The sequence below is a fragment of the Scyliorhinus canicula genome, chromosome 1 (genome assembly GCF_902713615.1).
Source record: "Scyliorhinus canicula chromosome 1, sScyCan1.1, whole genome shotgun sequence".
NCBI lineage: Eukaryota > Metazoa > Chordata > Chondrichthyes > Carcharhiniformes > Scyliorhinidae > Scyliorhinus > Scyliorhinus canicula.
The window spans coordinates 178,277,852-178,297,359 of NC_052146.1; the positions used below are offsets into that span (position 1 = coordinate 178,277,852).

Here is a 19,508-nt window from a genome sequence, read left to right on the forward strand (position 1 = left end):
TTACCCAACCCAGCATACATGCCTCTAGAAGGGCCCCTGCCTGCTATATTTCCATCCCAGGTAGGTGGGGCCAGACAGACCCATTGTGACAGTAGAAACCATCACCAACATGCCCCTCATATCTTCCATGCTCCTTCATATCACCAAGCACCTCCATGCACCCTCCATAGCCACTCACCCAATATCCACTGTGGGCAGATCACAGGTTATCTTTGAAATGGTTGTTTAAAAAATTAAATCTAAAAATAATCCCATTTGAACACCCCATAAGGAAAAAAACAAACTCTCCTCCTTCAAAAAAAAAGTCAAATCCTTTCAAGTGGCCAATCTGTTTAAAAATCAAACATGTGTTTCATGAACCACATCAAAAACAGATAATCCTCTAATAAACTCTTAAGTATCATTCAAAATGTATATCGAGCCCCCTGCTGAGTTAGGTAGTTCTAACCTTTTTAAAACTCATCCACAATAGGCAGAATTGTTAGAACAAACCATTCCATTTCACAGACACGAGAGTGTATTGAAAACGCTAATGGGAGAGCGGTGCAGTGGTTAGCACTGCTGCCTCACTGTGCCGAAGACCCTGTTTCGATCATGACCCTGGGTCCCTGTCCGTGTGGAGTTTGCACATTCTCCCCATGTCTACGTGGGCTTCACCCCCACAACCCAAAGATGCAGGGTAAGTGGATTGGCCATTCTAAATTGCTCCTTAATTGGGAAAACTTAAAGAAAAAAGCACCAATGGCTAAATTTAGAAAACTAAGATGTACCAGATGACTTGTCAACTAATGCTTCCCCCACCCCCACCTTTTCTTTTAAAAGGCTTCTAGGTTTGCCTGACACAGCGATAATCTGGTCTCTATACAATGGCGTTGTCTCCACGTTCTATGTAAACTCAAGAAAACAAGCAAACTGCTGTGTGATGAAGCATTTTTGAATCTCCTTCACCCTCCCTTTTCCCCTATGTCTTCAACCCAAGGGCATTGACCCAAACATGCCACTACCAGAGCTCAAAATAGCAGAGATCAATCAATTTGGCACTGATCAAGTATCTTTCTTATCTCTGTAGCGCCATTTACCAGTAGGTAAAATTAGGATTCATTGCAATATTTGAAGATGGTGCAAGCGTCTCTGTGGTGAAATGCTTTTATTAGTGTGTCGCAACCATTTGATCTGTCCATTTTCTCCACGAGACGTACCGTAGACCAGTGCTTCCAAACTATTTTCCAATGTGACCCCAGTTTAACACTTAGTGACCCGAGAGCCTATGAGAAACAAAAGAGCAAATAAAGCAACAATCATTATATAACCATTAAAGTTTGTGTATAATAGATCAAAATATAATACAGTAAATATAAATATGGAAAGCTTTGGTTTTTAAAGATGTTATTATTTTGTATACTCACCAATCCATTACTTTATCTGAGCTGCTTTAGCTGATGGATCTTGGCCAGGATGCAGCAGACTCAATTGATCACATTTGCAGAATTGCTCACCCATAGCAATATCACAACAGGGTTTCTTAAATATGATCTTAACGCCATTGAATTAAATTGAGACAAAGTCAAATAAACTTCTAATTTTCTAATTCTTCAAATTCAGTCTGTCTGCCCACTGCCCCACACAAATTGTAATCAGCCTCTACTCCATACACAGTCTGTAATCAGCCCTTTCTTTCTCCCGCATCACCTCGAGCCCACCCACAGAGCCACGCATACTCACTCTATCAGAGAAACTGAGGCAGGACCAGGGTCAGATGCCTCCTGGAACTTGCTGTGGTGTGGGGAGCTGTCTTGGAGAATGGGGAGCTTGTGACCCCTGTTTGTTATTTCTTTATCACCGTTACCCCAATTCAGTCGCAACGCACAGTGTGGGAACTGCTAACATAAGAACTAGGAGCAGGAGTAGACCATCTGGCCCCTCGATCCTGCTCCACCATTCAATGAGACCATGACTGATCTTTTGTGGACTCAGCTCCACTTTCCGGCCCGTACACCATAACCCTTAATCCCTTTATTCTTCAAAAAACTATTTATCTCTATCTCTGGGACATAACAGCCTAACATTAATATTCGCTCTTGTTTTGTGATCTGTTCTTGTTTTGTGAGGAATACAAGCAGTGGAGTAAGCTCTTCCTTCAGTTTGCGGAGTGGGCATCTCGCTCTCGCTCTCTCCATCACCCCACCCATCTGTTTGATGCCTTTGCTACATTACAGTGCACTCCTGCTTCAATAATTTCTTGTGTGTTAGGAGTATGGCGACTGTTAATGTACTGATTATTGGGGGAAGCCCCTCCCCCCCCAAACCACCACCACACACCGCCCGGCTTCCAGTTCAGACCGATTTGAAGTCAAACTTTTTCGACATGGGATGACACATTCTAGAATTTGCCCATGTTGTTGTTACAAACATGGTTGCAGATGCAGTTTACATGCATCATTTGAAATGTTGATTTATTTTTCTGTGGTGAATTAATTTTGTCAATCTGTGAAATCTGGTCTGATATTACAGTGTGTTCAGCGTTTAAAAATAAAAATCTGTCACTTACTAATATGGTTGTAAAGAAACCTTGTATGTTTTTCACAAAGTAATTATTTCCCTTCATCAAAGTACATTTTACAAATGATTGATTTAATATTTTATGCAGACTTCAGATGTTCACTGCGGAATAGGAGCTATCAACTCTGTTCAGGAATGATCCTATACATCATGTTCTAATTAGCAGTTTGGAAGTGCTGTATAGTTTAGACTTGTCATTTTGCATTTTCCCAAATAGCGATATAGCTGGAATGCTGCTAAAATCCACTGGAGAGTTCTTAGATTCTGGACTTCAGGAAAGTTGTGATGAATTCTGGGCAAGCGCTGATGATAGTACTGCATCAGATGAAATCAGGTACTGTAAACATGGCCGTAATCCTTTTAACAATTAATACACTTATATTTTTAAAATTAAAGTTATTTGAGAAGAATTACCATGAGCCTGTTGCAAATTGAATGAAAACATGACTTGCTGCACTAATAATAGTATAATTGATTAGAATCTACTTTGTGCTTGCTCTTGTGGCCATTTTCATCTGAAGTTAGATGCACCAATGATGAGTTATTCCGTTTAAAATAAATTGACCCCAAGTTCGAGTGGGGTTTGTTTTAATTGGAACTACTGTGTAAACTGAATATGAACAGTGCGTTTTGCCTGTAGTTTTATTTTAATTAGGACACTTGTGCACAAATGCATTGTGTTAGTGACAAAGTAGGTTCACTACACGGTTTTACAGGTCCAGAGATTTCTGCTCTTTTGGGGATTTCTGCAGTGCCAGAAAATGATCCATTTGTACCTGGAACACTTTGTTTCTGTTTTTTTTTTCCAAAGCTCCCATTATACATAAGAAAATAAATCGTACATGATGACACCAAGTTAAGAAATGTCTTTAAAATAATCACATTTCATTTGGGGAGGAGGGTGGGAAGTTGGGCTAAGCCCTATAAGAATCATTTGGAAGGATTCATTTATTCTCCTACTTTCCAAGGTGTCAACTATGGCTCACCTGCACTACTCTCACGTGATTAAGAAACGTGTGATTGAGATTGTCCGGATGAACAATAAACACGATAAGAAATAAATACCAATTGTTGAGATGTTAAATCCAAGGCCCCGGCTGCCCCCTCAAGTGGTCATAAAAGATCCCATGGCGCTTTCCAAGGAAGGGCACGGGAGTTACTCGATAGTGTCCTGGCCAATATTTTACGGTCAGTCAGGATTAACTGGTCCTTGCCAGTTGCTGTTTGGGAACTTGCTGTGGGAATGCAGTTTTTTTTTTTTACATCACAACTATGTTTCCAAAGTACTTGGCGGTAAAACACTTGGGAAAATTTTCATCTATGCAAAAGAAGCTAATGGCAGATTGCTCTGCATTAGTACCATTTTTGATGCAAGAGTAAAATGGGCATAATAAATGTAATTGCTACTGATTTTGTTTTATTCATGGGATGTGGGTGTTACTGGCTAGGCCAGCATATGTTGCCCATTCCTAATTACCCTTGAACCGAATGGCTTGCTAGGCCATTTCAGAGGACAGTTTACGAGTCAACCACATTGCTGTGGATCTGGAGTCACCTGAAGGCCAGACAAGGTAACGACAGTAGATTCCTTCCCAACCTACTGAGAACTCCAAACAAAAAAACAAGGATGAGAATTACCAGCCATTTTATACTGAATAAAGTCTAAAATGCAGGTTATAGAATGATTAGGCTTCTTTGTTGCCATTAGACCACACTAATCAAGATGCTATCTTGTCTTAGTCATTTTATTTTTTCCTCTCATTTTGAGTTTAAAATCTCCCATATGAAGTGTTTTTGTTTTAATAGCCTAATAGGTTATCGTGGCATCTGTAATGCAATTTTTGGGGATGTGAATTTTTCATCTATTGTTTGGCAAATGTGCCTGTTGTTTGTACAGAATAAAGCTGCATTGCCATTTTGGAGTTTCAGTCCAGCTATATGAATTTCAGTTCAGGAGTACTAGCTGATCTTGGGGAAAAAATGATCGTCTCTCTTAAACAGCTAGAGAGAACTCCTTGCTAGGATATGGGATCAGGAAGTAGGGTGCAGGGGGAAGAAAAGTTGATTACATTTTGTAAGGTGAATCATTAAATTAGTCTGTATGAACGTTTGTGTATAAAAATGCATTTTGGAAAATATAAAGCAGTTATTCTACAGTGACTGCACTTCAAAAGATTATGTTGAATGCTCTGGGACATTCTGATGTTATTTTATCACTATTTCCTTTTCCTTAACTTATGAAACTACGGTAGCACAGTGGGTAGCACTGTTGCTTCACAGATCCAGGGTCCCAGGTTTGATTCCCTGCTGAGTCACAGTCTGTGTGGAGTCTGCACGTTCTCCGTTTGTCTGCGTGGGTTTCCTCTGGGTGCTCCAGTTTCCGCCCACAAGTCCCAAAAGACGTGCTGTTAGGTATTTTGGACATTCTGAATTCTCCCTCCATGTACCCGAACAGGCGGCAGAATGTGGTAACTAGGGGAATTTCACAGTAACTTCATTGCAGAGTTAATGTGAGCCTACTTGTGCCAATAAAAAGATTATTATTGAGAGATTGATATTTTCCCCTTCCTTTCCACACTGACTTGTGTGTTACTGTTCTCAAAAAGTTGAATTTCTGATTTAACATTGTTTTCTTCAGGAGGTCTGTTATAGAGACCAGTCGTGCATTAAAAGAGCTCTTTCATGAAGCTCGGGAGAGAGCGTCCAAGGCCCTGGGATTTGCTAAAATGCTAAGAAAGGTAATATGTAACTATTTGTAAATATAATGTGCAATGTTACATTACTTTCTCAACAAAAACGGGCCAAAAGTAAAACTCTTTGTTTTGATTTAGGACCTTGAAATAGCAGCTGAATTTACTTTGTCAGCTCCAGTTCCAGATATTTTGGAAGCTCTTAAAACAAAAAAACATGTCAAGGTAATGTTTTTGTTTTGAATTTTGTCAATCATTTCTCATGTTGAAACTATGACATGCATTTATATACCTGGACTGTGCAATAAAGCTGGTATGTTGTGATCGCTAGACAGCAAGGTTTTTCCTATTCCCTGTATTACCTGAGGTGCTAATAATTAAATCATTTAGGTGATTTCTGAGTTTGGTATTGTCAACCCAATGATGTAGTTGATTATTCAGCATTTGTTTATGATGAAGCCAAGCATGTTTTTGTTATAAATTCAAGACATTACTTGCATACATTTTAATTGTGCAATTCAGGCTTGTTCAAGCAATGGCCCATAGATTTGAAAATGCCAAGAGGCCGGCTGCCAGGGAGGCTGTGGGGCGGAGAGGTTGGCTGCAGGGGGTAGGTGGGTCGGAGGATGCCTGCCAGGGAAGAGAGGTGGTGAAGAGGTTGGCTGCTGGGGAGGAGGCGGGGTGAAGAGGCTGGCAGCAGGGCGGAGAACGGCTGCCGGGGAAGAGGCGGCGTGAAGAGGTCAGCCAGTGGGGAGGAGACAGGTGAAGAGGCTGGCTGCTGGGGAGGAGGTGGAGTGAAGAGTTTGGCTGCTGGGGAGGAGGCAGGGCAAAGAGGTTGGCTGCTGGGGAGGAGGCAGGGCAAAGAGGTTGGCTGCTGGTGAGGAGGCAGGGCAAAGAGGCTGGCTGCTGGTGAGGAGGCAGGGCAAAGAGGTTGGCTGCTGGGGAGGAGGCGGGGCGAAGAGTTTGGCTGCTGGGGAGGAGGCAGGTGAAGAGGCTGATTTCTGGTGGGAGGTGGGTGAAAAGGTGGAAGATATAGGGGGGATGTCAGAGGTAGGTTCTTTACCCAGAGTGGGGGCATGGAATGCACTGCCTGTGGAATTAGTTGAGTCGGAAACATTAGGGAACTTCAAGCAGCTATTGGATAGGTATATGGATTACGGTAGAATGCTGGGGTGTAGATTGATTTGTTCTTAATCTAGTACAAAGGTTTGGCATAACATCGTGGGCCGAAGGGCCTGTTCTGTGCTGTATTTTCTATGGACTATGGATGTCTGCTGGGAGGAGGCGGGGTGAAGAGGCTGGCTGTCGGAGAGGAGGAGGAGGTGGGGCGAAGAGTCTGGCTGTCGGAGAGGAGGAGGAGGCGGGGCAAAGAGGCTCACTGCCAGGGAGGAGGCGGGGTGAAGATGTCTGTTGGGAGGAGGCAGATGAAAAGGATGTCTGCCGGGCGGAGGGGGCTGTGTGCCAGGCACAGTAATGCAGACTTTGGCCATTTGTTTTAATTACTCCTTCTGCCTCTTGAGTGAGTGGGGGTGGTGGGGAGAATGGAAATGTGGCATCCCAAGCTATGAACAAGCTTCAACTCTTTCATGCAGTCCTAATTACTTATTGAATACCTTAATTTAATAATTTTAACATTTTTGCTGACCCAATTTAACCTTCCATTTGGTGATGTAAAATGTTTTACATTAATGTCTTCAGGCGCAACAACTTTTAGTATATGATGGTTTATTTTGGCTGCTACCTGCATAATCTTTGTAGTTAAACATGTTATCTGTAGCCCAAATATCTATCTGATTAAATGTCATGTACATCACACTCATTTATATGTGTGGAAAATATTGGTGTGAACTAAATTACTATCTGTAGTTTTATTTTTGCATGCATATATGTTTATATATTGTTATCATATAGTTGATCATGTGTTCCAGTATCCAGTTGCAGGACAAAGCAAACTGATAAATAAAAGTTTGCAGCTACCTTTCTAAGCCATGCACCTCTGTCCCACTCATTCTATCTGCAGTTAAAATGTTTTAGAACAGAGGAGATAAGAATGTCACCAAAATATGAAACTCTACATTTACAGAATTAAATGCAAATGTAGAAAATATTTTTTCTATTTCCTTTGGGCCTACTTTCTGTCAGGATCCTGAATTATCTGTTCAGACCCCAGAGTTGATTGCTTTAACCAGTCATTCGAGTTCAAATACTTTGTTTGAACTATGAACATGCATGACTTCTCCAGATAATCTGCAGCCTGGAGTGACCCACTTCCAGTGCCAACTTCTTCTTGCTTTCCTTTCTTATTGGAGTGCCAGGACAGCACCCATAGTTTAGTTTGTACAACTTGATTCTTGCCACAGTCCTGGGCACTATCTGTACTAGTGGTGACTGATGGAATATTGACAGACCACCACCTCATCCTGCCCTGTGCCATTCTGTCCTAGAACCAATATTCAAACACCAATGAGAGCTCCCATACCCATTGTTTCCCATTTCAGTTCCAAGTTTTCTCACCTTCCTGTTTCCTGTCTGCAATTTTCCCTGCCTCCGTTTCTTCCTGTTACAAGCTAGCTCGGCCTGTTTCATCTCCCTAACTTGTTTAAGTACTGAGATAAAATAATATTTATATTTATATGGAGTGATGTGGAAGAATGGATGTGTGTCAGGAGTCGGCTGCAACCTACTTCATAGCTGACTGGATAACTGCACCAAGTCCTCAACAAGATCATAGTTGATCTTCTGCTCCACCAGGTTGTCAATACCTTTGCCCAGCTCTCACCTGTGACTCTTGTAGCTGCTTGTGTATGGCAGGGACCACGTGCTGGCAACTTCAAACTGGATGAGGGTTGCAGATATCCACTGCGAGTGAAAGCTCCAATTGCCCTTCCTCAAGTTGGCAACAAAAAAAAGCAGCTTTGACAGATGTAGCTGAACACATGGCATTCCCTTACACTGGTACTGAAAGCACCACAACGCAGCTGTAAAGTTCATTTGCATGGGAGAAGGTGTTGAAGATCAGCCGCTGCAGAATACTATACCTCCAGTCGTCATGTCTTGTCAAACATCTGGGAACAGATGTGCAAGACTGAGAAAGTGAGGCTTGCCAAGCACAATCCATCTCCACTGTAATCAACTCACATAAGTGTTACTTACACAGCATGCGAGAAATGGCCATCCTTGATAAAGGGAAATCAACAATGACAAGGGATGAGGCATAATGAAAGCTACAGGTACACAAATGATGAGAGAAAATGGGGGAAAAAATTACAAATAAACATCAACATTTTTAAAAGAGCCTGATGCCTATACAGAGAAAGAAATTCTGGGCAATAGACCACAGAACGAGTTAGAAAAGTGCAAGAGTTGTAAACACAAGTTTTTAAATAAGCTATATAGTGCTTAAATGTGCTGTTGCATTCAAAGACACAATTTACTTATATAATTAATGTCACTGGAGTTAACCACCTTGGGAATTATACAAACTCTTGCATTATGAAGGGAAAGTCTTGTAGTTCCAGTCAAAACCTCTTTTCAGTGGGATTAGGCCGTTTACTTTTGTGGTGTATGCCCTGGACAAAAGAATAGTAATTATCGTATACAAAGGCCTTTTGATTAACAATAAATTATGGTTAAGTAATCCAGTGGTGCTGATTTTATTTTGGCTGTGAAATTATTAATTAATGCTAGGTACGGAAAAATACAAATCTAGTATGGAAAATATTTTTGAGCTTAATGTTTTTATTTTAATACATAAAGCACTGAAAAAATTATAACTATTGCCATTCCTTCCCTTTTCAGGTTCAAATCCCTGGAGTGGAGGACCTGCATATTTTTGTTGCATTTGACCTTGCAGAGCGAAAATCTCAGATACTCCAGCTGCTTAGTGCAACAGCTGGAAAGGACTGCTCAAAGGAATCTGACGAATCAATGGATGAAGCTTACTTGCTTCTCATCAAAGGCGACCCAAAGGATAGAGATCGGGAGGATAACTGGAAATTGTGGGGTGGCCAGTCTATCAAAGTACTGCCCCAGGTAGAAACTGTGGATACGTTGAGAAGCATGCAGGTATGTAACTTCATGACTAAACATGCATCATTAGTTTGAAACCTCATTGTACATGTGATAGTCTATAATGCATTTTAAGTAGAATATCTGAAATTGATTTAAGTAACAGTTTACAATTAGTTAAAACATTGTCAACTTGTAATTATATTACACCTTTGATAATATAGTGTTCAAAGGTGCTTCATAGGAGCAGTAATGTGGCAAAAAAGGAATGGGTAGACCAGATAGAGAATGGTGAGAACAACATTCTCGTTTCTCAAATTTGCTTAACATTTGGCGAGCTTCTGTAGTTTTCTTTATGGATCGTCTGAAGTTTAGAACACTGTGAAGGTGATTAGATACTAATCTGGATTGTATTTTTAAATCTCTTGCTCTAAATCCAAAGATTTGCAGGTTATATGATTGGCCATGATCAGTGCGCAGGGATAGGGTGAGAGAGTGGACTTGGGTCTGCTCATTTGGAAGGCTGGTGCAGACTTGATGATGGGCTGAATGGCCTCATTTCTGCACCTTAGGGATTCTAATAGGGCAATATAATTAAACATAGCCACTGGAAACTGCTGAAGCAGATTAGAATACATTGGAATGTGGAATCAATGACGGTAGGGGATGGATGGACTTCATTATGGAAGTATGGCGGTCGCATAGCTGGAGTGGAAATAAACTAGGAAGAGTATTGTGGGAGAAAGCAGGGAGCTCAAAAAGTGACTTCACAAACTTTCTAGCCTTTGATTCAACAGATAAAGCTTTTACAAGTCCTGGTCTACTCTCTGAATGGCTCGTCTTGTTGGAAGATATATAAGAAATCCCCTAAGATTTGAAATCTCTGATTTGTGGTTGGAGCACGGACATCGTATTGGGAGGTGCAGTAATATAGAAAATGGAGCTTTGTTGGATTGTTTGTAGGGTGCAGTTTTGGGGACTAGGGCTTTAGAAGATGGTATTGGCGGTGTATTGTGCTGAAATCATTTTATCAGAGATACTAAATTGTGTGCTACATTAGTATCCTGAATTTTAATGAATTGTTACCAAATCTGCAAATTCTGTTTTTACTTAACTCCTCAGATTAGTAATTTATTGTTGGTTGTCATGCAATCTTCCCACCTTGTGAGTCAACGCAAAACATTTCAACAATCCATAGAAAGTCTAATCTCTTTACACCGTGAACAGACATCCAGCCAACCTGTCATTGCCAAAGCTTTGGAGCAGCTAAAGGTATTTTATCTCGTGTTACATTTATTCATATCCCGATGCTTCAGAGCTTTGTAATTAAGAATAGAAAATTCCATGATACAGATTCAATACTATGGACAATTCAAATCTGGTCAGCGGGACATGACTTTTAATGCTGTTAGTTTTTAAAAGTCAACGGTTGAATTGAAAAGAAGATGTAATTGTGATTATCTACTTGGTTCCTTATTTAAGCTTGTAACTCCATCATCTTCCCCCATCATTTTGTATCAATTCTCAGCCTTTTTGTAATTGGTCAGAACAAAGTAATTCTACACTGTTTGTTACATTTGGAACTAAGATTATAATCCTGTTTTGGGGCTTTGGAGGCAGAAGCAGGGCAAAGAAAGTTGAGCATAGTCAAGATAAGGGAAACCACAGTGAATCACTTTAACAAAACCTAGTTTTTACTCATTTTCGTTATGAACCTTCAACTGGAAGCTTTGGAACGTTCAAGCACTCATGGTCAAAATGTTATGATTATCTTTATGAATATTGTGACCTTATTTTGAGGTAATTTTATTGTTTGAAGCCCTCTGTTTAACACACTAATTCTCACCCCTGGCTGTTGTCTAATTTAGTAGGTAATTGGCATTTGGATATTTGGGTGGTATGGTGATAGATTACCTGTGTCACACATTTGTAGGTTGCAGTTGTAAGACCATTTGAATCTGCAAACTATGTGGTTGCAATGTAAATATTTTGCTGCCCATATCTGGACTCCTGCAATGCCATTATGCAGTAGACATGTGGAGAAAATACACAATTGTTCGTTTTTCTCTGGGTAGAAACAGAATATGAATGATCATTTTGATCACACACTACAAATTATTAAGGAGAGCACAAGATCTCGGGCAATCACTTTTCACGCACTGTGTTCTTGCTGGTTCATGATAGCATGACATTTCTGCTGTAAATAAGTCCCTTAGAAATAAGAGAGTTCTGATTAAAATATGAGATTCCACCTTGTTTACCATTCTGCCTTGTTATCCTACTTCCTATCTTCAGTCTGTCTTGGCTATCTTTTTCCATAGTGGGGCTATCAAAAATGTCAACACTAATCTAATCCTGCAACCCACATCCTGCACCTCAGCAAAAGCAAAACTGTACAGTCAACTAAATTATACTATGCAGCATTAAATTCTAAAGCCTTATGGGAATGAACAACATAACAATTTTGTTATTTTTTAGCTATGGTCCAAATCCACAAGAAATTTACAAATAAAAATACAACAAAAGTTTTATTTTGTAAATCCTAAACCTACATATATATGTATATTCGACCAGAGTACCTTGCATTGTTTACTTCCTTTCCTTGAAGGTGGTTATAAATCTTAAGTAACATGAATGAACAAATATAAACATTCTGCATTTATGAATATACACGACCTTGTGATGCCCGTAGTGAGTAAATCAAGTGGTCTGTCTATTCATCAATGTCCTGATACGTGACCATACTGATTGCATAGTTCGAAACAGGATGAGGTGTGAAGCTGTCATGTCCCTCTTAATGTTTCCTGCCAATTTTGACTTTGTAGTTAACTTTGACTTTTTGACTTTGTAGTTAAAGCCTCAGTGGGGTGGTAGTGGTGGGGATGAGAATGAAATTGCGTTGTTCAATTACTGTTCAGGGTTAAAGCAAACAATTGCATTTATATAACATCATACTGAGCAAATATTGGAGGCTGCCTGTCACCAATATGTTGGGTATAACATTAAACTTCAGTGTGGCAATAAAATGGGCAGTAGCAAATCAGCTGCTCATTGGGCACCATACCCAATTTTTTGTTGTAAGATCGGGTGAGATGTATAGACAAACAATCCACTACTGCCTGTTTTTAAACCTAGCTGACGCTAAAGGTTTTGGTCACTATGCCTTGTAGTGGCATTCAAACACTTTCTCCGTCTTTCAACTTTGGTCATAGTGAGAAAGTAACAGGACAAGTCACCGTGGACTTGCAGATTGCTACAGGGTGGTATTCAGGCAGGTCAGATCATGAACTTGCCGAGTAATTCCAGCATTTTTTGTTTTCTTATGTCGAATAGCACTGAGTTTTTAGGAATGCAGAAAGGATTAGAAATGTGATTACTGGGGAGAAAACTAAACTGGAAAAAGAATAACAAACAGAATAAAGATTAGGAAAGGAGCCTGGGGGCTGGCACTTGAACATCAAAGCATAATAGTTTTTACAGCTAGCAGGTTGCAAAAATGAGAGCAGTTTCCTCTGTTGTGTTTAAAAATAACTAAATTTGTTTCTTTGAGATTGTCATAATTTTGACTATCACTTTTAATGTTTTGCTGCTGTTTGAATGGCTTTGTATTGTGGGCCTTGAAGGAACAGTGGAAACTTTTTCTAAGCTTTTAAGAATAACTGTCTTCCTGTAAGCAGTTTATTTAAAGGCAGATTTTCCCCATTTTAAGTGTACCCAATGCATAATTTTGAACATGTCCATAAATGGATTGGGTCCTTTAATTTTGTTTTGTGTTTATCCATTGGAAGTTGTTCTTGGACACTGAGTGCAAGAAAATACTGCCACCAACTCCCCATTTTAATTTATTATTTCAAGGGAAGTGGCTATTCCATTTGTTTCCCATACTTGATTCCCCTTGAACTGAGTGGCTTGTGAGGCCATTTCCAAGGGCAATTAAAAGTTTTACCATATCGCTGTGCGTCGGGAGCCAGTCACATGTAGATGGATTTTCCTCCCTAAAGGACTTGGTGGACCAGATGTATTTATACGACAATTAGTCATAGTTTCATGGAACCATCACTAAGACTTTTTCAATTCTAGATTTATTAATTGAATTCAAATTCCACCAGCTGCTGTGGTGGGATTTGAAATGATGTCTCCAGAGCATGAGTAGGACCTCTGGGTTATTAGTCCAGTGACATTGCCATGGTCTTGCCCATTTTGATGAAATTATATTTGTTAAATGCAACTCTGTCAAACCTTGTCCCCTGTGTCAATATTTTATAACACTCAGTTTTGGGAATCTTGGACACATTGAAAGTGTGAAAAAATTAGATTAAAACTGTGCAGGGAATATATTTTTTAACTGCTGTAATATATGGTTTATTTTCTTCTGTATTTTGTCCTTGAGTTTTGGACAGAAGTACTAAATTGAAAAAAGTGTTAAACCTAAATTGTTTACCTAATGACTTCAATTTAAATTTCAGCAAGAAGCACTATTGCTATGCAATAAGATTAGTAATGCGATCAATAGGATTGACAAGATGTTTAATTCCGAGTCCGAAGCTGAAATGGATGAATCTGAATGTGCAACTTTACAGCAGTACTACAGGGAAACCATGATTCAAAGCTATAACTTTGGTTTTGAGGTAATAATCCTGATGCTATTAACTTTTTAAAAAACAAATAACAACAAAATTAAAGCTGTTCCATCAAGGTTCCTTAAAATGAACCAGTTAGGGCAGCATGGTGATGCAGTGGTTAGCACAATTGGGGCAGCACAGTAGCATAGTGGTTAGCAGAATTGCTTCACAATGCCAGGGTCCCAGGTTCGATTCCCCGCTGGGTCACTGTCTGTGCGGAGTCTGCACGTTCTCCCCGTGTGTGCGTGGGTTTCCTATGGGTGCTCCTGTTTCCTCCCACAGTCCAAAGATGTGCAGGTTAGGTGGATTGGCCATGCTAAATTGCCCTTAGTATCCAAAATTGCCCTTGGTGTTGGCTGGGGTTACTGGGTTATGGGGATAGGGTGGGGGTATGGGCTTGGGTAGGGTGCTCTTTCCGAGAGCTGGTGCAGACTCAATGGGCCGAGTGGCCTCCTTCTGCACTGTAAATTCTATGAAGCACTGTTGTCTCACAGCGCCGAGGTCCCAGGTTCGATCCCGGCTCTGGGTCATTCCGTGTGGAGTTTGCACGTTCTCCCCGTGTTTGTGTGGGTTTCGCTCCCATAACCCAAAGATGTGCAGGGTTAGGTGCATTGGCCACTAAATTGCCCCTTAATTGGAAAAAATGAATTGGGTACTCTAAATTTAAAAACAAAATGAACCAATTGGGGTTTAAGCTAACATTTAAAATCACTTGCGGCTGTTCTGCAAAATGATCGATAATTTTATATACGCAAACTGATCTAAACTGATGTTTTTTAGAATTTTTTTGTCATTAAGTTGCATATTTAAAAAAGAAAAATTTACATTTACAAATTAATCAATGCTGCCACAGCTGGGATTGTAGTCTCTCATATTCTCTCGCTCTCTCTCTCTGATGTGTAATGAGGCAGACTTGATTAGAGAACTTAAGGTGAAGGAACCCTTCGGGAGCAGTGACCACAATATGATAGAATTTACCCTGCAGTTTGAGAGGGAGAAGCTGCAATCAGATGCAACGGTATTACAATTAAATAAGGTTAACTACAAAGACACGAGGGAGGAGCTGGCCAGAGTTGATTGAAAAAGGAGCCTGGCAGGGAAGACAGTGGAACAACAATGGCAGGAGTTTTTGGGGGTTATTAGGGAGGTACAACAGAAATTCATCCCAAGGGGAGGACAAGGCATCCATGGCTGGCGAGGGATGTCAAAGACAGCATAAAGACTAAAGAAAAAACATACAAAGTGGTGAGGATTAGTGGGAAACCAGAGAATTGGGAAGCCTTTTAAAAGCGAGCAGAGGACAACTAAAAAAGCAATAAGGGGGGGGGGGGAGAGAAGATGAAGTACGAGTGCAAGCTAGCTAGTAATATAAAGGAAGATAGGAAGAGATTTTTTCAATATATAAAAGGTAAGAGAGAGGCAAAAATAGACATTGGATCACTAGAAAATGTGGCTGGAGAAGTAATAGGAAACAAAGAAATGGCAGAGGAACTGAATAGTTACTTTGCATCAGTCTTCACAGTGGAAGACACCAGTGGGATGCCAGAGCTCCAGGAGAACCGGGGGGCAGAGGTGTGGGCAGTGACCGTTACTAAGGAGAAGATTCTGGGGAAACTGAAAGGTCTGAAGGTGAATAAGTCACCTGGACCGGATGGTCTACACCCCAGGGTTCTAAAAGAGATAGCTGAGGAAAGTTTGGAGGCATTAGTGATGATCTTGAATCACTGGAGGCAGGATGGGTCCCAGAGGACTGAAAAGTGGCTATTGTAATACCCACTGTTTAAGAAGGGAGGGAGGCAGAAGACAGGAAGTTATCGGCCGGGTAGTCTGACTTCGGTCACTTAAGATTTTAGAGTCTGTTATTAAAGATGAGATCACAAAGCACTTGGAAGTGCATCGTAAAATAGGACTGAGTCAGCATGGCTTTGTCAAAGGGAGGTCGTGTCTGACAAATCTGTTCGAGTTCTTTGAGGAGGTAACAAGGAAGTTAGACAAAGGAGAACTGGTGGACGTGATTTATTTAGATTTCCAGAAGGCCTTTGACAAGGTGCTGCATAGGAGACTGTTAAATAAGTTAAGAGCTCATGGTGTTCAGGGTAAGATCCTGGCATGGATGGAGGATTGGCTGACTGGCAGAAGGCAAAGAGTGGGGGTAAAGGGGTCTTTTTCAGGATGGCAGCTGGTAACTAGTGGTGTGCCTCAGGGGTCTGTGCTGGGACCACAACTTTTTACAATATACATTAATGATCTGGAAGAAGGTACTGAAGGCACGGTTGAAGAAACAGGTAGTATTGAGGAAGCAGGGGGGCTGCAGAAGAATTTGGACAAGCTAGAAGAATGGGCAATGAAGTGGCAAATGAAATAAAATGTGGAAAAGTGTGAGGTTATGCACTTTGGAAGGAGAAATCTAGACATAAACTATTTTGTAAATGGGGAAATGCTTCGGAAAGCAGAAGCATAAAAGGGACTTTGGAGTCCTTGTACACGATTCTCTTAAGGTTAATGTGCAGGTTCAGTTGGCAGTTAAGAAGGCAAATGCAATGTTAGCATTCATGTCAAGAGGGCTAGAATACAAGACCATGGGTGTATTCTGAGGCTGCATAAGGCTCTGGTCAGACCCAATTTGGAGTGTTGTGAGCAGTTTTGGGCCCCATATCTAAGGAAGGATGTGCTGGCCTTGGAAAGGGTACAGAGGAGGTTCACAAGAATGATCCCTGGAATGAAGGGGTGGGCAAACTACGGCCCACGGGCCGCATGCGGCCCGCCAAAGGTCTTTATGCGGCCCACCAAGATCAAGTCATTAAAAAAAATAAATGTATTTTTTCATTTTTTATTTATTTTTTTTATTTTAAGATTAATGGGGGGGCTGTTGGGTTACTGGTATAGGGTGGATACGTTGACTTGAGTAGGGTGATCATTGCTCGGCACAAAATGTGTTTCATGTGAAATTTCTACTTTAAAATATTAATTAATAAAAATTAATTGCTTTTTTTCCTTTAAACTAAGTTACTTTGTTTTTCAAATAAATGTGTTTCATGTAAAGTTTCTACTTTAAAATATTAATTAATAAAAATTAATTGCTTTTTTTTCTTTAAAAACCTTTTATTTTGGCTATTTCAAATATTAATTATTTTACTTAATATACTATGCGATCCTTTAAAATTGTGAATTTCTGAATGTGGCCCTTGCACAGATAGGTTTGCCCACCCCTGAGTTAGAGTAACAAACACAATGTATTGCCATCTATAAATGTTTGAAAATTATTTTTGTTATTTCAGTATCACAAAGAAGCTGTGCGTCTGATGTCTGGAGAATTCAGGCAGAAGATGGGGGACAAATTTATAAGCTTTGCTAGAAAATGGATGACCTATGTGCTTACAAAATGTGAAAGCGGGAGGGGAACAAGACCCAGGTTCGATATATTCAAATAAAAATAAATATTTTTATTATTTTTCCCCTCTGAATCAGTACTAATGTTATGATCCATTTGCAGGTGGGCAACCCAAGGATTTGATTTCCTTCAGGCAATTGAACCAGGATTTATTTCAGCTCTTCCAGAAGATGACTTTTTGGTAACTTGCTATCAACTTGTGATCTATACAGTGCGTCTGTCACCTGGTGATCGTGTTCGGATGTTTTGTCAATAAATTGGTTAGGAAAGATTCAGTAAATGGCCACTGAGTCTACTGGCTGCCAAGCTAAATGTTAACTAACTTTTTAGTTCTGCTGTTATCTTAACTACGCAGATCATTTTTAGACCACCATGGCTGCAGGCCTGTCATATTGAGAGACATATGCTATTGTCCCAGCTGATGGTTCTCTGCGTTTAATCTCATGCAAACTGTTATAGGAGTGTCTGCTACCTCCTGCTAAAGTTGTACTGTTGCATCCCGAACGTCTCAAAATGCTTTACACTACGTGAAGTGCATTCAAAGTCATCGTTGTTCAGATGTAGAAAACATGGTGGTCAATTCATGCAGAGCAAGATCCCACAAACGTAAATAACCAGAATTTCTTTTAAAGTGATGTTGATCACATTGGCATGGACACAGTGCTATGGCATCTTCTATGATGCGTGAAGAGGTAGGGAAAGCCTCATTTCAAAGATGGGTGATGTACTGCTTCTCATGAATTAAAATATAAACCATACAACTATTTTTATCCCGTATAATTTTCAAATTATAAAGTACGGAAAATATTTTTGATATCCTTCCCTTCATTGTGAATTCCTTTAACCAGTTTAACAGATTCCAATAACATTTATATCTCCATTCGAATTACCGTAACATTAAATGTATGTTACATGTTGACATAGGCTTCTATTTTCTGGGAGACGTGCCAGTAATATGTCTGGTGTGATTTCTATGGTGTGCCATCTTTTTTTTTAACAGGTTGATCATTAGGTTGTAATACTTCTCTATTACTTAAATCTTGGGTAAATGAGCTGACAGAATTCTCAACTATTGATTGAGCTCTGGTGTTGAAGTGCATCCTTTATTACTTTTTGCAGAGTTTGCAGTCTCTAATGAATGAGTGCATCGGCCATGTGATAGGAAAGCCTCATAGCCCTGTGACAGGTTTGTGTTCAGTATTGTATACTTAATACAACTGAGGAAAATTATATTTTTTATTTTAAGACCCATTCAATGCATGATACTGTGGAATCTAGAAATCTGAAACCAAAAAACTAAATTCTGAAAATACTCTGGAGAGAGAAACCATGTTTCAGATCGATAACCTTTCATTAAAACATTAGCTAGTTTTGTTTCGCTCTCCATAGATGCTGCCCTACCCACTGAGTATTTCCAACATTTTCGAATTTCATTAGCATTCTTAATAAATATTATTAAATATTACAGGGTTTTTCACAGTAACTTCATTGAAGCCTACTTGTGACAATAAGTGTTTATTATTATTATTATTATTATTATTGAACGTTGCCATTCTATGCCAACAATGTCTATTTCAACCTCTCCACTCCCACTTCCCTTTTAAAGGATTGTTGCTCTGTTGACAAGCTGGCACATTTCTAGTTTGAGCTAGAATATATTGCAAGTCCCTGCTAGAGGTTTCAAGCTATTGTTCCTGATCCCACCTCCTTCATAGCTGGGTGTCCACGCATTCAACTGGACTGTAGGGAAGCTCATTGTATTGCTTGTTACAAAAACAGAAAATGCTGGATAAACTCGAGCCTGGCAGCATCTGTGGAGAGAGAAACAAACAGTTAATGTTTCAAGTCTGTAAGATGGCTCTTCAGAGCCGAAACGTGTATTACTTGCTGTGTTAATGATAATGGGTGTTGGCAGTAAGATGGTGCTGGTACTTTTCCCACTACAGTTGCAGTTGCCACTTTTCCTTATCAATCTGTATCTTGTTTAGATGTACCTCTACTATTTAGAATTGGCAGTTCAGATAACATATTTGAAAAGATGGCAAACCATTCAATGCCTTAAAGAAAATTTCTGTATTTGTGATTTTGTTGGATTATTTTAATTAATTGAAAAATCTGACCATGCTTATTTTTTTAAAACATGTTACTGCACAACATAACCATGATACAGCTCATGAGCATCTGTGCAATTGTTTTTTTTAGTAATGTGATTGCCCCCCTCTCAAGCTGTTGGTCATG

The 19,508-nt window shown here is 40.0% G+C and overlaps 1 protein-coding gene across 5 annotated transcripts in view; it reads left to right on the top strand.

Moving 5' to 3' along the window:
• map3k4 (mitogen-activated protein kinase kinase kinase 4) overlaps positions 1–19,508 on the top strand; it is a 186,410-nt gene that overhangs the window by 102,091 nt on the left and 64,811 nt on the right. For all 5 annotated transcript variants that reach the window (XR_005461426.1, XM_038803416.1, XM_038803411.1 and 2 more), the window contains exons 7-15: positions 2,777–2,893; positions 5,198–5,297; positions 5,391–5,474; positions 9,048–9,314; positions 10,380–10,529; positions 13,724–13,885; positions 17,158–17,291; positions 17,373–17,451; positions 18,390–18,456. Coding sequence is in view for 4 of the 5 variants with exons in the window: in XM_038803416.1 (XP_038659344.1) it covers positions 2,777–2,893; positions 5,198–5,297; positions 5,391–5,474; positions 9,048–9,314; positions 10,380–10,529; positions 13,724–13,885; positions 17,158–17,291; positions 17,373–17,451; positions 18,390–18,456 (1,160 nt within the window). In the remaining variant the exon portion in view is untranslated. The remainder of the gene's footprint in view (positions 1–2,776; positions 2,894–5,197; positions 5,298–5,390; positions 5,475–9,047; positions 9,315–10,379; positions 10,530–13,723; positions 13,886–17,157; positions 17,292–17,372; positions 17,452–18,389; positions 18,457–19,508) is intronic.